Source organism: Schistocerca piceifrons, chromosome 3 (assembly GCF_021461385.2).
Source record: "Schistocerca piceifrons isolate TAMUIC-IGC-003096 chromosome 3, iqSchPice1.1, whole genome shotgun sequence".
Classification (NCBI taxonomy): domain Eukaryota; kingdom Metazoa; phylum Arthropoda; class Insecta; order Orthoptera; family Acrididae; genus Schistocerca; species Schistocerca piceifrons.
This window is the reverse complement of record NC_060140.1, coordinates 268205965-268225699: the sequence shown is the minus strand read 5'-3', so window position 1 is coordinate 268225699 and position 19735 is coordinate 268205965. Positions and strand designations below refer to the sequence as shown.

The 19735-nt window shown below is 40.6% G+C and overlaps 1 protein-coding gene across 1 annotated transcript in view; it reads right to left on the bottom strand.

Moving 5' to 3' along the window:
* LOC124789816 overlaps positions 1 to 9878 on the bottom strand; it is a 141057-nt gene extending 131179 nt beyond the window's left edge. Inside the window, exon 1 of the mRNA XM_047257298.1 lies at positions 9766 to 9878. Within this exon, the coding sequence (XP_047113254.1) occupies positions 9766 to 9825 (60 nt within the window). The 5' untranslated portion in view covers positions 9826 to 9878. The remainder of the gene's footprint in view (positions 1 to 9765) is intronic.
* Between the last annotated feature and the right edge of the window lie 9857 nt (positions 9879 to 19735).

Here is a 19735-nt window from a genome sequence, read left to right as displayed (position 1 = left end):
GATTTAGTCCTTCATGTTCAATAAACAGAATAGTGTAAAATTTCCGCAGTAGGCCCATACTGAAATTTACGTAATTGATATATGTGCGTACAAATTCGCCGAAATATTCTGCTGATTAGTGTCAGGTTTTTTTCCCTTTCTTTCTGTGGATCTTAGTTGTTATAACGAAATGTGCGTAAAATATGGAAAATAAATGTGGTTAAAAGGTTAACACAAGGCTATACTGCTCATAAGTCTGCTACCTCGGTTTATTTCGCATTCACATGTAGGGGGACCAAACCGGGGAATATGAAGTATTTTTAATATTTTGGACGACGAAAAGCGGCTTTTAAGTAGCCATAGTATAGTTCCAGCCCTGTTGAAAACCTGCATAGGGAATGCTGTATGGTGAAAAAAGATCATGGCTAGACCTGAACAGAGTCATAATTTGTACAACTCTAGAAAACGTCTTTAGCTTCCAGCAAAAAAAAAGGGGGGTGAAAATCTTGAAAGTGTTTACCCTGATCTTAGATATAATGTAATGGATAATGCTACATGGCCCAAAAATATTGTGATGTATCGTTTTTTTTATTCCGTAGTGTCGCCAATATTCCTGTGAAATAATCTTTTCTGTGACACACAGAAAGAAGAATTAAGTGTAAACGGGTCACATAGTGCTCAAAAAGTTACTCCCATAATGCCTGTATCTTAGAACTAAACTTAATGTGTTATCACTTTTTATAGAAGTGAAGCCAATTTTACTGTGTATGTAAACATTGGTTATCAGCACAAGAAGCAGGGTAGTATAACTGAATTGAATGCCTAAATTCAATAAGTGCATGGTGCAGAACACCTGCTTCCTTCGGTGATGTATCTAAATATACCAACAGAAAATCTAGTGTTAAAGAAATTGATTTAAAAAGCTACTGCGTGGACCTAGATTTTGAGTTGGCTGCTTCGGACTTATTAAATCTTATTATAATAATTGTTGTCTAGTATACCATTCTCCAGATTGTCTTGTGACAGCCAGAGCGAGAGCACCAGCAGCAGCGAGTACTGTTTGTATAAAGCGTTTATTTTGCATTTTGTTTACGACCTTCCACTAAGGAAGGGATTCTATTTGTGTTTATCTGCTCTGCATAGTAACTAACAGTTCTCGATAAAACTTTACGTAGTTTTCGTGTTAGATTTCTTAGTGTTTTCTTGATCGTTTAGAACAGAAAGCGCCCTAAAACCGTCTTTTGTTTGTTTCGCGGCCGTTAGCCACTAGTCACTTGAATCAGCAGTTGTCTTGTGACAGCCAGAGCGAGAGCACCAGCAGCAGCGAGTACTGTTTGTATAAAGCGTTTTTGTACTTATTTGCTGCGCTTAGCTTTTAAATAGTTTTTCTGGGAAAACCTAGCGTAGTTTTCGCGTCTCGTATTTCAGTGAGTGTTTCTTGATTATCAGAGTAGCTCATCAGAAGATTATCTTGGGAATTTGTCACCGTATAGAGTAGGGTAAACATAGCCATGTGTAGGGACTGTGGTTGTTGTGAGCGGACGCAAGGAGAATTGGCCACTCTTCGGGGGCAGGTGGAGGCTTTGTCTGTTAGGCTTATCGAGCTCGAGGCGCAGGCGTCGGCTCGTAGTGGCGTTGGGGCAACTGTGGTGAGACCTATGCCTACTTCGGTGGCCTTGGAATCACATGGAACCCCTGATGTCGCTGCGTCTTCCGGCAGTGAGCATCTTACCGGTCAGCCATCACTCCAAGGTGAATGGCGGACAGTGGTGGGCTCGCGCGTGCCTGGCCGAAAGGCGAAGGTGGGATCTGGCCGCGTGGCAGCTGCCTTACCCCTTTCCAACAGGTACGGGGTGCTTCCTAGTGGTGATGACATCGTTTCCGAGCCACCACAGGATGCCTCGCCTGTTGGGCCAGTGGCCGATTCTCCGGCAAGGTCCCGACAGTCACAGAGGGCGGGCCTATTAGTTATAGGGAGCTCCAACGTTAGGCGGGTTATGGAGCCCCTCAGGAAAATAGCGGGTAGGTCGGGGAAGAATGCCAGTGTGCACTCGGTGTGCTTGCCGGGGGGTCTCGTCCGTAATGTGGAGGAGGCCCTTCCGGCAGCTATTGAACGCACTGGGTGTGACCGGCTGCAGATAGTAGCACATGTCGGAATGAATGACGCCTGCCGCTTGGGTTCTGAGGCCATCCTTGGTTCCTTCCGGCGGCTGGCTGATTTGGTGAAGACAACCAGCATCGCACGCGGAGTGCAAGCTGAGCTTAATATCTGCAGCATAGTGCCCAGAGTCGATCGCGGTCCTCTGGTTTGGAGCCGTGTGGAGGGTCTAAACCAGAGGCTCAGACGACTCTGCGACTATAATGGTTGCAAATTCATCGACCTCCGTTATTGGGTGGAGAACTGTAGGGCCCCCCTAGACAGGTCAGGCGTGCACTACACACCGGAAGCAGCTACTAGGGTAGCAGAGTACGTGTGGCGTGCACACGGGGGTTTTTTAGGTTAGAGGGACCCCCCCTTGGGCGAAACGATAAAATACCTGACGGCTTACCAGAGAGGACATTATCATCGTTGATAAAGAACGTCCGTCCTCAGAGACCAAAAACAGGAAAAGTTAACGTAATATTGGTAAACTGCAGGAGTATCCAGGGCAAGGTTCCTGAATTAGTATCTCTTATTGAAGGAAATAGTGCGCATATAGTATTAGGAACGGAAAGTTGGTTAAAACCGGAAGTGAACAGTAACGAAATCCTAGACACAGAATGGAATATATACCGCAAGGATAGGATAAACGCCAATGGTGGAGGAGTATTTATAGCAGTAAAGAATTCAATAATATCCAGTGAAGTTATTAGCGAATGCGAATGTGAAATAATCTGGGTTAAGTTAAGTATCAAAGGTGGGTCAGATATGATAGTCGGATGCTTCTATAGACCACCTGCATCAGCAACCGTAGTAGTTGAGCGCCTCAGAGAGAACCTGCAGAACGTCGTGAAGAAGTTTCGTGATCATACTATTGTAATAGGGGGAGACTTCAATCTACCAGGTATAGAATGGGATAGTCACACAATCAGAACTGGAGCCAGGGACAGAGACTCTTGTGACATTATCCTGACTGCCTTGTCCGAGAATTACTTCGAGCAGATAGTTAGAGAACCAACTCGTGAAGCTAACGTTTTAGACCTCATAGCAACAAATAGACCGGAACTTTTCGACTCCGTGAATGTAGAAGAGGGTATCAGTGATCATAAGTCAGTGGTTGCATCAATGACTACAAGTGTAATAAGAAATGCCAAGAAAGGAAGGAAAATATATTTGCTTAACAAGAGTGATAGGGCACAAATCGCAGAATATCTGAGTGACCACCATCAAACGTTCATTTCTGAGGAAGAGGATGTGGAACAAAAATGGAAAAAATTCAGAAACATCGTCCAGTACGCCTTAGATAAGTTCGTACCGACTAAGGTCCAAAGCGAGGGGAAAGATCCACCGTGGTATAACAATCATGTACGAAAGGTACTACGGAAACAAAGAAAGCTTCATCATAGGTTTAAGAGTAGTCGAATCATAGCTGATAAGGAAAAGCTGAACGAAGCGAAAAAGAGCGTAAAGAGAGCAATGAGAGAAGCATTCAACGAATTCGAACATAAAACATTGGCAAACAATCTAAACAAGAACCCTAAAAAGTTTTGGTCATATGTAAAATCGGTAAGCGGATCTAAATCCCCTATTCAGTCACTCGTTGACCACGATGGCACCGAAACAGAGGACGACCGAAGAAAGGCAGAAATACTGAATTCAGTGTTCCGAAACTGTTTCACTGCGGAAAATCGTAACACGGTCCCTGACTTCAGCCGTCGCACGGACGTCAAAATGGAAAATATTGAAATAAACGATATCGGAATTGAAAAACAACTGCTATCACTTAGTAGCGGAAAAGCAACCGGACCAGACGAGATACCCTTAAGATTCTACAGTGATTATGCTAAAGAACTTGCCCCCTTTCTATCAGCAATTTATCGTAGATCGCTGGAAGAACGTAAAGTACCTAGCGACTGGAAGAAAGCGCAGGTCGTTCCCATTTTCAAGAAGGGTCATAAATCAGATGCGAATAATTATAGGCCTATTTCGCTTACGTCAATCTGTTGTAGAATAATGGAACATGTTTTGTGTTCTCGTATTATGACGTTCTTAGATAATACAAATCTCCTTCATCATAACCAACATGGATTCCGCAAACAGAGATCATGTGAAACTCAGCTCGCCCTATTTGCCCAAGAAATTCACAGTGCCGTAGACACTGGCGAGCAGATTGATGCCGTATTCCTGGACTTCAGGAAGGCATTTGATACGGTTCCGCACTTACGTTTAGTGAAAAAAATACGAGCTTACGGAATATCGGACCAGGTTTGTGATTGGATTCAGGATTTCCTAGAAGAAAGAACACAACATGTCATTCTTAACGGTTCAAAATCTGCAGATGTAGAGGTAATTTCGGGAGTACCGCAGGGAAGCGTGATAGGACCTTTATTGTTTACAATATACATAAATGACTTAGTTGACAACATCGGTAGCTCCGTGAGGCTATTTGCACATGACACGGTTGTCTACAAGAAAGTAGCAACATCAGAAGACTCGTACGTACTCCAGGAGGACCTGCAGAGGATTAATGCATGGTGCGACAGCTGGCAGCTTTCCCTAAACGTAGATAAATGTAATATAATGCGCATACATAGGGGCAGAAATCCATTCCAGTACGATTATGCCATAGGTGGTAAATCATTGGAAGCGGTGACGACCGTAAAATACTTAGGAGTTACTATCCGGAGCGATCTGAAGTGGAATGATCACATAAAACAAATAGTGGGAAAAGCAGGCGCCAGGTTGAGATTCATAGGAAGAATTCTAAGAAAATGTGACTCATCGACGAAAGAAGTAGCTTACAAAACGCTTGTTCGTCCGATTCTTGAGTATTGCTCATCAGTATGGGACCCTTACCAGGTTGGATTAATAGAAGAGATAGACATGATCCAGCGAAAAGCAGCGCGATTCGTCATGGGGACATTTAGTCAGCGCGAGAGCGTTACGGAGATGCTGAACAAGCTCCAGTGGCGGACACTTCAAGAAAGGCGTTACGCAATACGGAGAGGTTTATTATCGAAATTACGAGAGAGCACATTCCGGGAAGAGATGGGCAACATATTACTACCGCCCACATATATCTCGCGTAATGATCACAACGAAAAGATCCGAGAAATTAGAGCAAATACGGAGACTTACAAGCAGTCGTTCTTCCCACGCACAATTCGTGAATGGAACAGGGAAGGGGGGATCAGATAGTGGTACAATGAGTGCCCTCCGCCACACACCGTAAGGTGGCTCGCGGAGTATAGATGTAGATGTAGATGGCAACTTTGAAAATTTTCTCATCTAAATAGAATCTTGGCTGTGCTATTTTATGCACTTGAAATCAGAAATTGCACTGGGTGTTCATTTCAATGTACACTTTTGCAAGGAGAGTTCTAAGGAGGAAAATTTATGAATCTATTAACAATTTATGGACTATTTGTAGCATGTCATTTACCAACCAGAGGTGATGCCTGCCTTGGCACTGTTATCCCAAATCTAAATACATGGGACTATGAGATGACTTTAGTTGACCCAATGACGTCTGCCAACAGAGCACTAGTCATGGGACTTTATACAAAGAGAACTAATATCAACCAGCTGTTTCCTAGCATTCTAATTATGTATTCACAAAAAGGATCATTAACAAGGAAACATTAAACTCTTTTCAAACAGCGCTAACTGCAGTAGACTCACAGGTGGGATTACAAGAAATGGCTGTAATTAATGCATTTAAAGAGTTATTACAGACCATCAAAACCAAATTTGATTATAGCTATCCACAGAAGACCAAAAAATGTCGCAACACAGGCAAACTCTGTGTGTGGTAAAGTATTTTGTCATAACAGACATGACATTTAAGCACTTTTGAGAATTTCAGCCAGTTTTCTTTTACATAGAAACTAAGACTTGCTGTAGCGTGACACTAAATCCTTGATTTTTGTGCTCAAACACAGTAGTAAAATCATGACAAATTCCATTACTTTCTTTGTTGTCTTTCGTTAACTCAAATCCTTTACCAAACACTGATACAGACCAATTATAATGTTTCATTGTGCAATTCAGTTTTATTTACACAATTAGATATCACTGAATTATAGAATACAGTTTGAATGAGCCAAGATGGTGGGACAGCATTATTTTAGTATACCATGATTAACAAAACTCAAAAAATGCACAAGTAAATTTAAATTTTTATTCACCTTCAACTACATGGAATCTCTCTCTCTCTCACTCACAAACACACACACACACACACACACACACACACACACACACACACACAAATTGACATAATGTACAAGACCACCTTTATGTGCATTAACAATATTAGGAAAACGATAGTTTGCTATTCGCTGTAAAGGTGACATGTTGAGTTGCAAACAGGCACAATGTAAAGACTGTTACACATTTAGCTTTTGGCCAAAGACTTCTTCAGAAAAGAAAACACAAAAAGATTTACACACACAAGCACACTACCTGCACACATCTCCACTATCTGCAGTGGGATATATTGGTCATGTGTGCTTGCTAGTGTTAATCTGTTTGTGTTTTGTTTTCTGGAGAAGGCTTTGGCCAAAAACTAAATGTGTAACATTCTTTACATTGTGCCTGTCTGCAATTCAACATGTCACCTTTACAGTGAGTGGCAAACTATTTTTTTCCTAATATTGTTGATATTCCAACCTGGAGTTTACTTTTTTTTAAACACTTAATCACCCCTCACAAAATCCTTCTCTGCTTTGTGGAAAAAAATCTAGCCTGAGATTCAATCTTGGCATTCACATTTACTGTGTTTTCTTCTGAGAAAGAAAAATCTTTATTAAGATTACCAATGATCTTCAGATCCTTCAATACCTTGGCCTTAGTCTCCTGTCCACACTGTGTTCCTTTGCTGAGTGCAACTATAGTTTCACAGTGAGACATCACATCCTGTTCAAATGTGTCAGCAGATTTTTCTGAATTGCCAGAAAGCAATGCTGACACATATTCATTGTCTGCACTAGAGGGCAAGGAACACTGTTCACTCTCCTGGACAGCACCAGACAATGATTTGGCACATGCATGTACATGCTTACATATGTTAAAATTTAAAATGTTGTCTAAACAGCTGCATTTATACGAATGTACACATATGTTGCAGGTGTTGCACTTAAGTGAACATTTTCTTTCGCATATCAGTTCTGAATTTTTTACAACAACATACACTTCACAACCAGTGGAAGAAAGCACTTCCCACAACCCTTCACCCCTGCATGAAATCATCCCATTTGTTATAGCTGAGCTATCGTTGTCGCTTGCTTTCACTCTTGACGTCCTAGAGCACTGCTTACGTTTTGAGAGCTTCACTAAGCCCTCATATACTTTGTCTCTCACTAAACATAACAAAGCATTTAATGACTTATCCAGCCTTCTGCACTTTTCCCTTCTAGACAACTGTATTTAATAACTTTATGTAGGGACTCCAAGTAATTGTTTGTATTAATGCCCAATCGGTGCCTAAAATAATACGCCCACTTTTCCAGTCTCTGGCAGTACATCTTAAGAAAGTACCTGCCAAATTCTGCAGTATCTGGATCATTCAATAAGTCTTCCACCACTTTCTCCAGGCTACAACTAAAAACATCTATATCCAGTTCAGTCTGAAGTCGCTTTAGTGAACTAAACACTGCTGATTTTTTCTCACTACCCCCAGAAATTCTCCTTAAATTCTGAGACCAGTTCCGTTGTATATGCCAAGAACACAGCAACTGGTTTGGCACAGGTCCCATTACTGCTGACCATGCATTATAAAATGCTGGTGCATCGTCAGACATAAGCACATTGGTCTTTACAGTGCCCACCCTTTCTCTCACACATTTGAAATAAAAAGACAGTAAGCACATGTCTCCCCTATTTGAAAAACAAAATGCAACTGGCATTCCAGCACCATATCTATCAACAACGACAATAGTAAAAAGTTGAAAATCGTATGCAGTCATGCCATGAGTGCCATCCACACATATTTTATCTTCTCCATACTTTAGAAGTTGTTCGGCCTGAAAGTCTGTCATTATAATAAGAATGAAGTCTTCATCTTGAAAATTAGGATCCACTTGTTTTTGCTGCTTGAAATACAGTACTGGGTTGTCACTTTGTCTCTTCATTTCTTCAACCCACAATTTCACACTCACTGCATCATTTTCATGCTTCTTCGTTGCATAACCAATATCAAAATCCCTTTTTATATTATGCAAATCTTTTTTCTCAAGGAGTTGGATTCTCTCCACACTTGCAGCGATTGGTGCACTTCGGACATCTTGTAAGACTCGTCCAACAGGTACACCCTGTGACAGCCGTCCTGAAAAAAGAAAAAAAAGGAAATAAAAATGAAGCACATTGATAGACCCTACGTCTGTTCACACAAATAAATCTGATAATTTCATGTTTCATGTACATAAGTGTAACATAATCCATTTTACCTGCCAACTCTGCCCTCTCGTTCCCATGCAGAAATGTTCTTCCAACATCTTGGGTGTGTCCCATATGTTTTGGAAAAAATTTTAAGCAGCATTTGTCCTCTGTTATTGTCACTTGCATGTTGGATGGACAAGTACTGCCTATTTTATTCGTGCCCATACTTTTGACACACCTGGCACCTGTTCCTTTAGAATTGAAATTGAAAGAGCGATGGCAGTGGTAATATCGAACACGTTTTTCTAGTCGCTCCTGCTCCGAACAATTCATTACATAACGAACATGGTTTACTTTTTCGTAAGAAATTTTCCACTCTTCAAAGTCTGAAAAAATGTTAAGACAGTATTTTTAAGTCATGTACTTGGGATCAACAAAATTTACTAAAACGTGACTAACACAATAAATATAAAAAACAAACCTGCAAGACCACCAAATTCTATCTCCTGGCACTCAAAACTAACGTCATGGTTCTCTTGAATATGTGTTCTCAGTGTGTCATAGGTGAGAAACGAGAGAGAGCACTGTGGGCAAATAATGCGGCATTTCCGACTGTTTTCCTCCGACTTCATGCCATGCACAGTTATTTGATGACGTTTTAATGAACTGCATCTCATAAATGCAATTCCGCACTGGGGACACAATTCACTGCCTTCTCCTTTTTTAGACACATGGATATCAAGTTCATGAACTTTCCTCATATGGGCGTAGAGGTTCTTTCGCATTTTAAACTCTGAACTGCATTCCTCACACTTATAGAGCGTTTCTTGGGAATCACTCATGTTTGCTAAAACAAACTAAACAATAACAAGATACAATAACAAAACGTAACAGCAGCAACGAAATAACAAGAAGCAGCAACAAACAACGAAAGCAGTTAAATGGAGCACAAGGCAAACATCAACATGAATGGCGTCTTCGAACAGGATGCCTCGTCACGTGAAACCAACTTCCGGTCAGTCAACGTCAAAACAGCCAAGTGCGTACTGTCGGGAGACACTCCCCTGTACTACACTCCAGCGCATAACCGGATTGTTCACACTGTACCGATACAATTTTCACATAAATGTCCACATAGCTTATTTTGTTATGTGCAATGACGGTCTTCTGCTAAACTGTATTTCCAGTAACTGAAAATTGTAAATATTAGTTGCAGTATACTCTCAAGTAAGCTCTAAGTACAGGTTGTTATATGCTGTTTTACGTACCAGGAACATCGTCCACAATATCACCCCCGTTGACACCCCCGCGGATGACGTTCTAATCATTACTGTAAGCAATCCCAGAAATCTTCTACTTCAAATATCTGCTTGTATTTGATCCTGAATTACGAATGTTGACATATCTGCGGCTTTGCCAATTCGTGATGTTATTCAGGAACTATATTTCGTATCTCTGGTTGGTCAATCGATATGCATATTGTGCTTTTGTATAAGTTACATTTGTTTTGTGTTCCGCTGCCGAACTACGAATATTAGTTTTTAATACAAGAATACTGAACTAAAAAAAATGTTTTAGTGCAGGGTAAAGTTCATATCAATAAATATTTGTCTACGCTTTTCTTACAAAATAAATAAAAAAAAAATATTAAAAGGATCCATGACTCTCACTGTCTTAAAGAACCCTAATGAGTTCTACATCACTTAAAAGTTTTATATTATGCTACATTATGAGCAATTTTAGGGTTTGTCACTTCGAAACTTTTAAAGCTAATCGTAGTTTTTCACATACAGTTTTCCTTATAGATATGCGATCAGATTAAGCGAAGACGGGGGAAGAAAGTCGCTCTATTATGCCGTGCCGACATCTTTTCTTGTTTTCTTTGATGTAGTGTTGTTCTCAAGTTGGCTACGAGGCATATTCTCACTGTTGAGGTAATAAATTCCCATCACTGAATGAAACTACGGAACATAGTGTAGACTCTACATAGCGTACACTATTCCATAGTGTGAGATGTCTGCTGTGCACAAATTGCCATACGTGGCGATATGGGTCTCCGCCAAGGACACAGTGCGTAGGAGGCCTAAAAACATATCGGGTAAAAAGATAGAAAGGCGGTTTAAGAATTAACTGGCGAAAGTACATCAGTTCTCGGCCAACGAAGTCATTGGCTGTCGTTGATTTCCCTAGTGTGCACCAGCCTGTATGCGTACAAGTTGCTTTCCGGTCATCTTGCATTTATCAACCCACGCAGTTGTCCCAGATTTTTCTTTTTTATTACATGCAATCGTTCCAACAGATCCATTGTGAGGAGATCCACCTCTTAGTGTCATTTCGACCAAGCAGCATCATACAGAAACGACTACAGTCCAAGAGACATCTACCAGTAATCCCTCCAAACCCCGTTCTTTAAAGAAAAGCTAGTTTTTGACACATCTCGAAGTTGATGACGTCATACCTCATGAATGTATGCTCTACAATGATATAATTTTGCAGGTACATTAGGTGGTGAACGTGATTACTGTCTGTAAAATGTGTTGTGAATAGAGTTAAAGGTAGTAGTAAAGAAGTAATAAATTACAATGTCGTGCCTGATGGTGTCATTTTACTGCATGAATAGGGAAAATGCAGAAAGTGATAAATGTTTTCTTTTCATTAGTGTGAAGTCGGAGAGGGGGGGGGGGCTGTAAGCCAGAAAAAAAATTAGAAAACGTTTGAAATTTTATGTGTGTGAAAAGTATGCTGAAAATGGCCAACTGCTCTCATTTTCAAATATTGAATGAATATAGTCTGGGTAATTTGCACACTGTGAGTTACGTTGGCTCAAGACATACAATGTACACATTTTCTGACTTGACTTATTGTGTTCTACCTTTAATGTATGGGTGTACTTCTTAGTGAGTAGATTAAGACAGTATTTTCAATTTTTAAACATGTTCAGTAGTCATATGAAATATTGAAAATCAAATTTTTGTTGCGCCCCTGGTAGCTTTTATATAGATGGCTGTTTTAGGCGTTTAGTAATATGCACTGGTAACATGATTAATGTAGCAACAGAGTGCTTGGTTCACTGTGGTAACTGTAAGTTGGCCGATTTCAGAAGGGGGAGGGGGAAGTGGAAGAAGCAAGCCTGGGCCCAACATAGAACACCCTAGAGTGAGGATCTGTACGGGGGGAGGGGGTTGGAGACAATGTCTCGCCCATGCAGTGCTGGCACCGTTAACTGCTTCCGCAGAAGCAGAATTCAGACACAGAAGTGAAAAAATGTTAATGTTTGAGAAGTACACACAGAAGTAAAAAATCGCTTAAATGTTATTCATAAATAAAACTGAAGTCATCTTATGAATTGACAGGTTTAATAAATATCCTAACAGCAGCAATTACATACACTTATTACAAGGAAAAGAAACTGTACAAAATACAATGAAGTACAACAAGTAATCTGCCCCACACACTACACTCAGCTAACTAATGTTGACTATAGTCAAAAAGAAATTACTTCTGGCTGAAGCCTTCCCTCTTTTACTGACTTCTACCAACTGGGGATCAACCAACTTAAAGTAGCTGCCTTCTACACTGCTTTCTCATGTTCCACAATGAAATTCTTGTAGTAGGATTGCCACGGTCGACGAGCGGGTGCAAAAGCACTGAGGATATACAAGATGCAACTGTGGTGGTAAAAAAAAAAAAAAAAAAAAAAAATGGTGAGGTGCATACGAAATTTAATTGCCCCTCTAGCCAACAGTTTTGCTGTTCCCAAGTTTCATTTGGTATGATATGCTGTGTAAATTTAAAAGGATTCTAGAAACTTTGTGAGGCTGGATAATAATATTATGGTAATGATATAAACTCAATCATTTGAAAATGGGTCATAATTAAATAAACAATAATACAGTAAAATGGCAGTGTGTTCATTAAAAAAAATTACTACGGGAATTTTCAGTAATGCCTGGAGACACCAGTACCCCATTTATCAAAAGTGAAACCTTGTGTAAATAAACAAGTATTCTGTCAATGTATTAGGTTTTCAAGTTCCACGTGGAAAAGCTGATGAAGATCACTGACACAGCTTCCAGTTCGGATATTGTGAAGTAGTTCCCCCCCCCCCCCCCCCCCCCCCCCCCCCAAAGTATGGGATAAGAGATGCTTATCCAAACATCAAAATAGCTTTGAGGATATTTATGACAGTGCAAGTGACTTTAGAATCCTGTGAGCACAGTTTTAGCAAATTAAGGAGATTACTCAACAACTTAAGTATGGGTGAAAGCAGTTAGTCAGATTTAACTATCTTTCAAACAGAATATGACACAGTTGCTAAACTTGACTACTTTGGTCCGGTGCAGATACAGGGTTCAGTTCTGTGTGGGAGGAGGGGTAAGTTTGCTACTGCCTGTCTCCTTTACTCCCCTCTTGCTCCTAAAATAATATAACCTCCACTTTTAACATGCCAAAAATCTGTTTGATTTTAATAATAATAGTAATAATAATAATAATAATATTTATTCAGCATCAAATAATCAAATACAATCCCTAGAAATAATACAGTTTCAGGACTTCATACAGATTATTCTTCTGAATACGTCAGTTTATAAATTACAAACTAAAGATTTGTTTGTATTAATAAATTTTAAATTTTGATGGATTTTACATTTGGTAGTATACAATCACGATATTACAAATATTGTTTTTATCAACATTATATTAGTTGTAGGGTACTTAAAACTACGAGCTTGACATACTTATGAAGCACTTTTCATACAGATATAATACTCATCTAGGGAATAAAAAGAGTTTTCAATTAGAATTATTTTTAGCTGATCTTTTAATTTGTTAGTAGGAAGGGTTGTGAGACTTTTTGGTAGGGCATTGGCTAGCTTCAGCCCAGCATGAAGTGCATTTTTTTCATATAAAGCTGTTCTGTGGCTATTTACATGGTATCTGAACTTTTGCCTTGTATCATACTGGTGCCGGTCACAGTTGAAATTTGGATTTATTGTTTTCACAAGCAATATAACTTTCAATATGTATACACCTATAATGGTAAGCACACCTAATTTTGGGAACAGATTCCGACATGATTCTCAAGGTTTGGCACCACAAATAATTCTGATAACTTTTTTCTGTGGTATTAATAACGTACTTAGGTTGGCTTGAGTTGTTGCACCCTATATTTCTACAGCATAGTTTAAGTTTGATGAGAATAGGGCATGATAAGCAGTTTTTAGTACACACATGTCCTTACAATATTTGCTAATCATATTTATAGCAAACACATTCTTCGACAGCTTACATGCTAAGGAATCAATATGCATGTCCCATTTGAGGCTGTCCTGGATTGTAATTCCCAAGAACTTTGTCCATTTTTCCTTATTTACAATGTCATTTCCTATGGATAATTTCATGTCAAATTCTATTTGTTTCCTTGTGTTAAATTCCATCATTGCAGTCTTTGAAGCACTTACATTTAGATGGCTTTCATTAAAATACTTGACTATTTCATTAGTTACACTGTTGCACTGTACCTCCAGACTCTCATAGTCTTTGTGTTTACACACTATTGATGTGTCATCTGCATACAATATTTTTGTACAGTTAGGAGAACAATACTGTATATCATTAGCAAAAATCAAGAAAAGAAGGGGTCCCAAGACAGAACCTCGAGGCACTCCATATTTGATATCAGTAATTTTAGATTTGTAAGACCCATTGTTTGTTTTAAGCAAGACAATTGTTTTCTATTGCTCATATACGATTTTATTAGCTCATAGTCAGTTCCTCTGATACCCAGGTTCCACAGCTTGTCAAGTAATATGGTGATGTTGACACAATCAAAAGCTTTTTCTAGATCAAGGAACACTTCAGTTACATACTTCTTGTTCTCTATGGCTGTTATTATTTTGTCTATTAATTGTGCTGCTGCTACTGATGTTGACTTGTTTTTCATAAAGCCATTCTGATTTTCAAATATTAAATTGTGTTGACTCAGGAATGTCATTAGTCTAGTATAAATAACTTTCTCAACTACCTTAGAAAATGCAGGTAAGATTGAGATGGGGCGGTAGTTTTCAATTTTAGATTTATCACCTTTCTTGTGAATTGCGGTTACTTGTGCAATTACCATAAATACATACAATCTTTTCCTGTAATAATAATAATTATAATTATTATTATTATTATTGGCGAATTTTCCCTAAAAGGAAATCGTTAAGCTTATGTCTTTGAAGGCTTGTTCTTCTTGTCCTTCCAGTATTCCTTCATTCTCTTGGAGAGGGCCTCTTTTCTCTCCTCAGACCATTCTTGTTTGGTCCGCTGTTTTAGCGCTTCTGACTTTACTTCCCAATTGTCTATGTGTTTTCGGAAGGTGCTTCTGTCTGTGGTGTTTGTGGTGCCAATTGCTTGTAGGTCTTTTCGGACTCCTTCCATCCAGGGTGTCGAGACTTTAAGTGTCTTGATGTGTTCTAGAATTTTCTTGGTGAGTCTTGTTTCAGGGAGTCTATCTAAATGTCCATAGAATTTAAGGCGCCTTTTTCTCATATCGTTCTCGATGTTCGAATATGCTTCTACTGTTGAGTTCTTCTGTAGTCTGTAGCCATCTGGTGTGGGTCTTCCTCCTAAAATTTTCCTCATGATTTTGCGTTCTTCTTTTTTGATTTCTTCAATTTTGATTTTCCTGTTGAGTGCTAGTGTTTCGCTGGCATACAGTACGGCGGGTTTGATCACTGTGTTATAGTGTCTGATCTTGGTGTTTCTGAAAATGCATTGTTTGTTGTAGACGTTTCGTACCATGCCTAGTGATTTCCGTGTCTTCTGTTGTCTGTCTTCGTAAGCCAGTTTCTCTGTTCCGGTCGGTTCGATGATTTCGCCTAGGTATCTGAAGTGTGTGACCCCTTTAATTTTGCCGTACTTGGTTGTGATGTCGTCGCCTTCTCTTGTTAGGACTTGCGTTTTTTCAAAAGAGATTTGTAGGCCGACTTTCTCGGCGCATTCTTTCAGGATTTCGATCTGTGTTTTTGCTGATGTTGGATCATAGGTCAGTATCGCTAGGTCGTCTGCGAATGCTAGGTAGGGGATTTCCAGTCTTTTCCTTCCTAATGTGACTGGTCTCCAGGTGTTTTGTCTCCTGACTTCAGCTTCCCATTCGCTCATTACTTTGTCGAGGACGATGTTGAACAATAGCGGGGATAGTCCATCTCCTTGTCTTAAGCCAGTGTGGATTTCAAAGGAGTCCAAGATTTCGCCCATGAATTTGACTTTGGATTTTGTATTGGTTAGTGTCAGTTCGATTAGTCTTCGGGTCTTTTGGTCTAGGACTTTTTCTCTGAGGATTTGGATGAGGGACTTTCTGTCGATCGAGTCGTAAGCCTTTTTGAAGTCGACGAAAGTGCAGATGATTTTTTTGGGGCTTGTCATTTGGGATTTTATGATTGATTTCAGGTTGAAGATTTGTTCGGGGCAGGCTCTGTTGGGTCTGAAACCCGCTTGGTATTCCGAGATGGCGGGTTCCAGTTGTCCTTGCATTCTGGTGAGAAGGCAGGTTGATAGAATTTTGTAGATGACCGGTAGCAGGGAAATTCCTCTATAATTGTTTGTGTCTGTCCTGTCACCTTTCTTGTGTAGCGGGTGAATGAGTGCAGTCTTCCAGTCGTCAGGTATGATTTCGGTTGTCCAGGTGTTCTGTATGATTTGTGTGATTTCGTTTAGCGAGTTTGGTCCTAGGTTCTTCAGCAGTTCTGCCGTTATTCCATCTTCACCGGCTGTCTTGTTGTTTTTCAGTTTCTTTATGCAGTGGAGGATTTCTTCTTTTGTTGGTGATGGTGAGTCTTCCGGTGCGTTGGCCGGTTCTCGGGGTTCGAAGGTTGAGTTAGGTTCCGGGCAATTTAGTAATTTTGAAAAGTACTTCGCGAGCTCTTCACAGTTTTCTTTGTTGGTAAGTGCCAGTTTTCCGTCTTCTTTTCTGAAGCAGAGGTTCTGTGGTGAGTATCCTTTGACTTGGTTGGCGAACGTCCTGTAGAAATCCCGTGTGTTGAAATTTCTGAAGTCCTCTTCGATGGAGTTTAGCTGATCGTTTATGTATTTGCATTTCTCTTGTCTTATTGTTTTCGATGTTTGTCTTCGAATTTCATAGAAGTTGTCCTGTGTTTCTTGTGTTTTGTTGCTGTTGTAGTTTGTGAAAGCTGTTCTCCGATTTTGTAGGGCGATTTCGCAGGTAGTGTTCCACCAAGGGTGCCTGGGTTTTCTAGTCAGCGGGATCAGTTCTTTGGCTGTGTTCACAATTTTTTGTTTAAAGCTGGTCCAATCTTTCGCCTCTTGTTTTTCCCAGTGTTCTGTGATGTTCGATTCTCTGATCTTTCTTGTATCAAATTTCGGTGAGGTCAATTTCGTTTTGTGTTGTCTTCTTGGTGTGAGTTTGACTTTGATTCTTGTTAGGTAGTGGTCCGAATCTATGTTGGCGCCTTTATTATTATTAGACATGAGTGAACAGTACACTGCTGTAACATAACATCAAAAAATTAGAATTCATAAGAATATAGGTATCAGTTAGCATACATCTGAGAAATGATGAAGTACATGTTTCACACAATTAATTTAAGAACTAGAACAGTAAAAAGCTCTCACAACTTTGATAACATGATCATTTACACAATATAATATTGAAAAGTGGTGGTTTGACAAATACAGACAATGTCTCCAGTCAAAAGAATTGGAGATAAAGACACAGCTGAGCAGGACAACATGTATTAGAGAGATGTGAGGTGGGAGTGAGAATATAAGAAAACTGTGAACATGGAAAGCAGGTTTAGGAAGCAAATTGATGTATTCAAATATTATTGTAAACAGCTGCAGAATGACATTGAGATTAAAGAGCATGTAGAAGTCGGAATATTTCAAATAACAACATACACAGCAGGAAGGTATAGGACAACTAAGAATGCAGTCTTGTAAGGAGGTAGGCCTAAAGAAGTAGAAAACTGAGAAAGTTGGTAATTGCTGGCACACAGCAAAAGGATTTGAAATAAATTAACTGCTCAATACATGAAACTGAAAGGTTACATCTAAAAATAAGAAAAGAGAAAAAATGAAGAAAAGTGACAGTAATATAATGAATGCACATCTTTAAATCAGCAATAGGCCAATATCTCTTCTACTAAGATCCAGAAAAGGGGATCTTTCTGTTTGCTGTTGTGGCAGCCTTTGTTTACACACACACACACACACACACACACACACACACACACACACACACACACACACACACACAAATCTCCTTCCATTCCTTGCACAGACCTGCCGTACATATAAGAACTTTCGTTGGGCTCTGTGTCCTCCCACATGCTTTTGCCAAAGGACTCCAGGGTAGATCAACATACTGAAGAAAATTACAAAAAGGGGGTTGGTTTGTGGCTCCATATTTTGGGATTTTAACAATTGAGCCTCTCCTGCAACAACTCAAAAATGATGAAGACATAGATGATATGGTGGCATATGGTGATAACGATTTAGCAGTAGCACCTGAAAGTTCTATGGCCAAACTTGAGAAGAAAGCAAATTGTATACTCTCTGAGATGCAGGCACGGTGTGCTATCAATAAACAGACTATCACTGACCATAACACAACATATGTACTACTGTAGGAAAATCTGTCGTCTATTAGAAATCCCACAATAAGATTGGAGGGCATTTCAATTTGCTGTAGTGACACAACCGGATATCTGAGAGTGCTACTGGATGAAAGAAGTTTTATGGTCTGTCTAACAAAGGTCACACAAAGATTACAACACATTGTGCACAAATTAGTGCTTATGAGCACAGCTCATTACGAACTTCCATTGCTTGCTGTGAGAACCTACCATAGTGCAATTTTCTCGGCAATAGTAGGCTTTGCTTTAAATGTATGTGCACAGCAGCTCTGTTACCAATGTTACAGAAGCATCCTAAGACAAGACAAGTCTTCTTTGGCTGACTGGTGCCTTCAGTATGACACCTGTTGAAGCACTGTTGGTTATAAAGGGAATTAAGCCTGTGTACATAACTATCCCATATACTGTGCAGTCAACAGAAATTGGTTGAAAGTGGGAAAACTGGAGAAGATCTTTTGTATGACTGGAAGTGGAGTGGGCACTAGGCTTGTGGTGGTGGTGGTGGTGGTTGGGATGTTTAAGGGGGACTAAACAGCGAAGGTCATCAGTCCCCCATTCCAAAAACAGGCGAGACATGAATTGGCGAAACAGGTAAAACCCCAAGGGGAAGGAGACTCCCCCCCCTCCCCCCCCAAGCACTGAAAGAACACAAATGTGGCAACAAACACTACAGACAAGAAGAGTACAGATGAACACCAGACAGAAAGAAACAGAAGAAAAGAAGATGGCCGGAGACTGGTTGACTGACCACGAGAACAAAAAAAGGGAAAGAGTCAACGATCCGACTACACGCTAAAAACTGCAACCAAATATGAGAGACTCGAGGACAAGAGACACAGAAAGGGAAAGGTGCAGGACCTCCCTAAATGGAACCATAAAAAGGACTACCACGGATAAAATTTAAAACGTCGTCAGGCATGGAGGCATCGTTGCATAAAACCAAAGGCAAAGTGCCCGGGAGATTAAAAGACTGCCGGAGGGTGCGCAGTCGGGGACACTCCAACAAAATGTGGGCGACCGTCAGCCGGGACCCACACCGACACGGGGGGATCCTCCTGACGCAAAAGATGGCCATGCGTCAGGTAGGTATGGCCGATGCGGAGCCGACACAGGACGACAGAGTCCCTGCGAGAAGCTCGCAGGGAGGACTGCCACACATCGGTCGTCTCCTTAACAGCCCGCAGTTTATTCGGAGATGTCATGCCACGCCACTCAGCAGTCCACATCCGAAGCACCTTATGGCGCAACACCAACTGCTGATCACGAGCCGGGAGGCCGATCTACAAAGCTGGGGCGTCGATTGCCCCTTTGGCCAGCCTGTCAACACGTTCGTTCCCTGGGATGCCAACGTGACCTGGCATCCAAACAAGGACCACCGAACGACCAGAACGGGTAATGGCGGAAACATACTCCTGAATAGAGGACACCAGAGGAGAAGAGGTATAGCAGCGGTCGATGACCTGGAGGCTGCTCAGGGAGTCACTGCAGATGACGATGGACGTACCTGAGCAGGAACGCATATGCTCAAGAACGTGCAATATGGCCACCAGCTCTGCAGTAAAAATACTGCAGCCAGCCGGCAAGGAGTGCTGTTCAACAT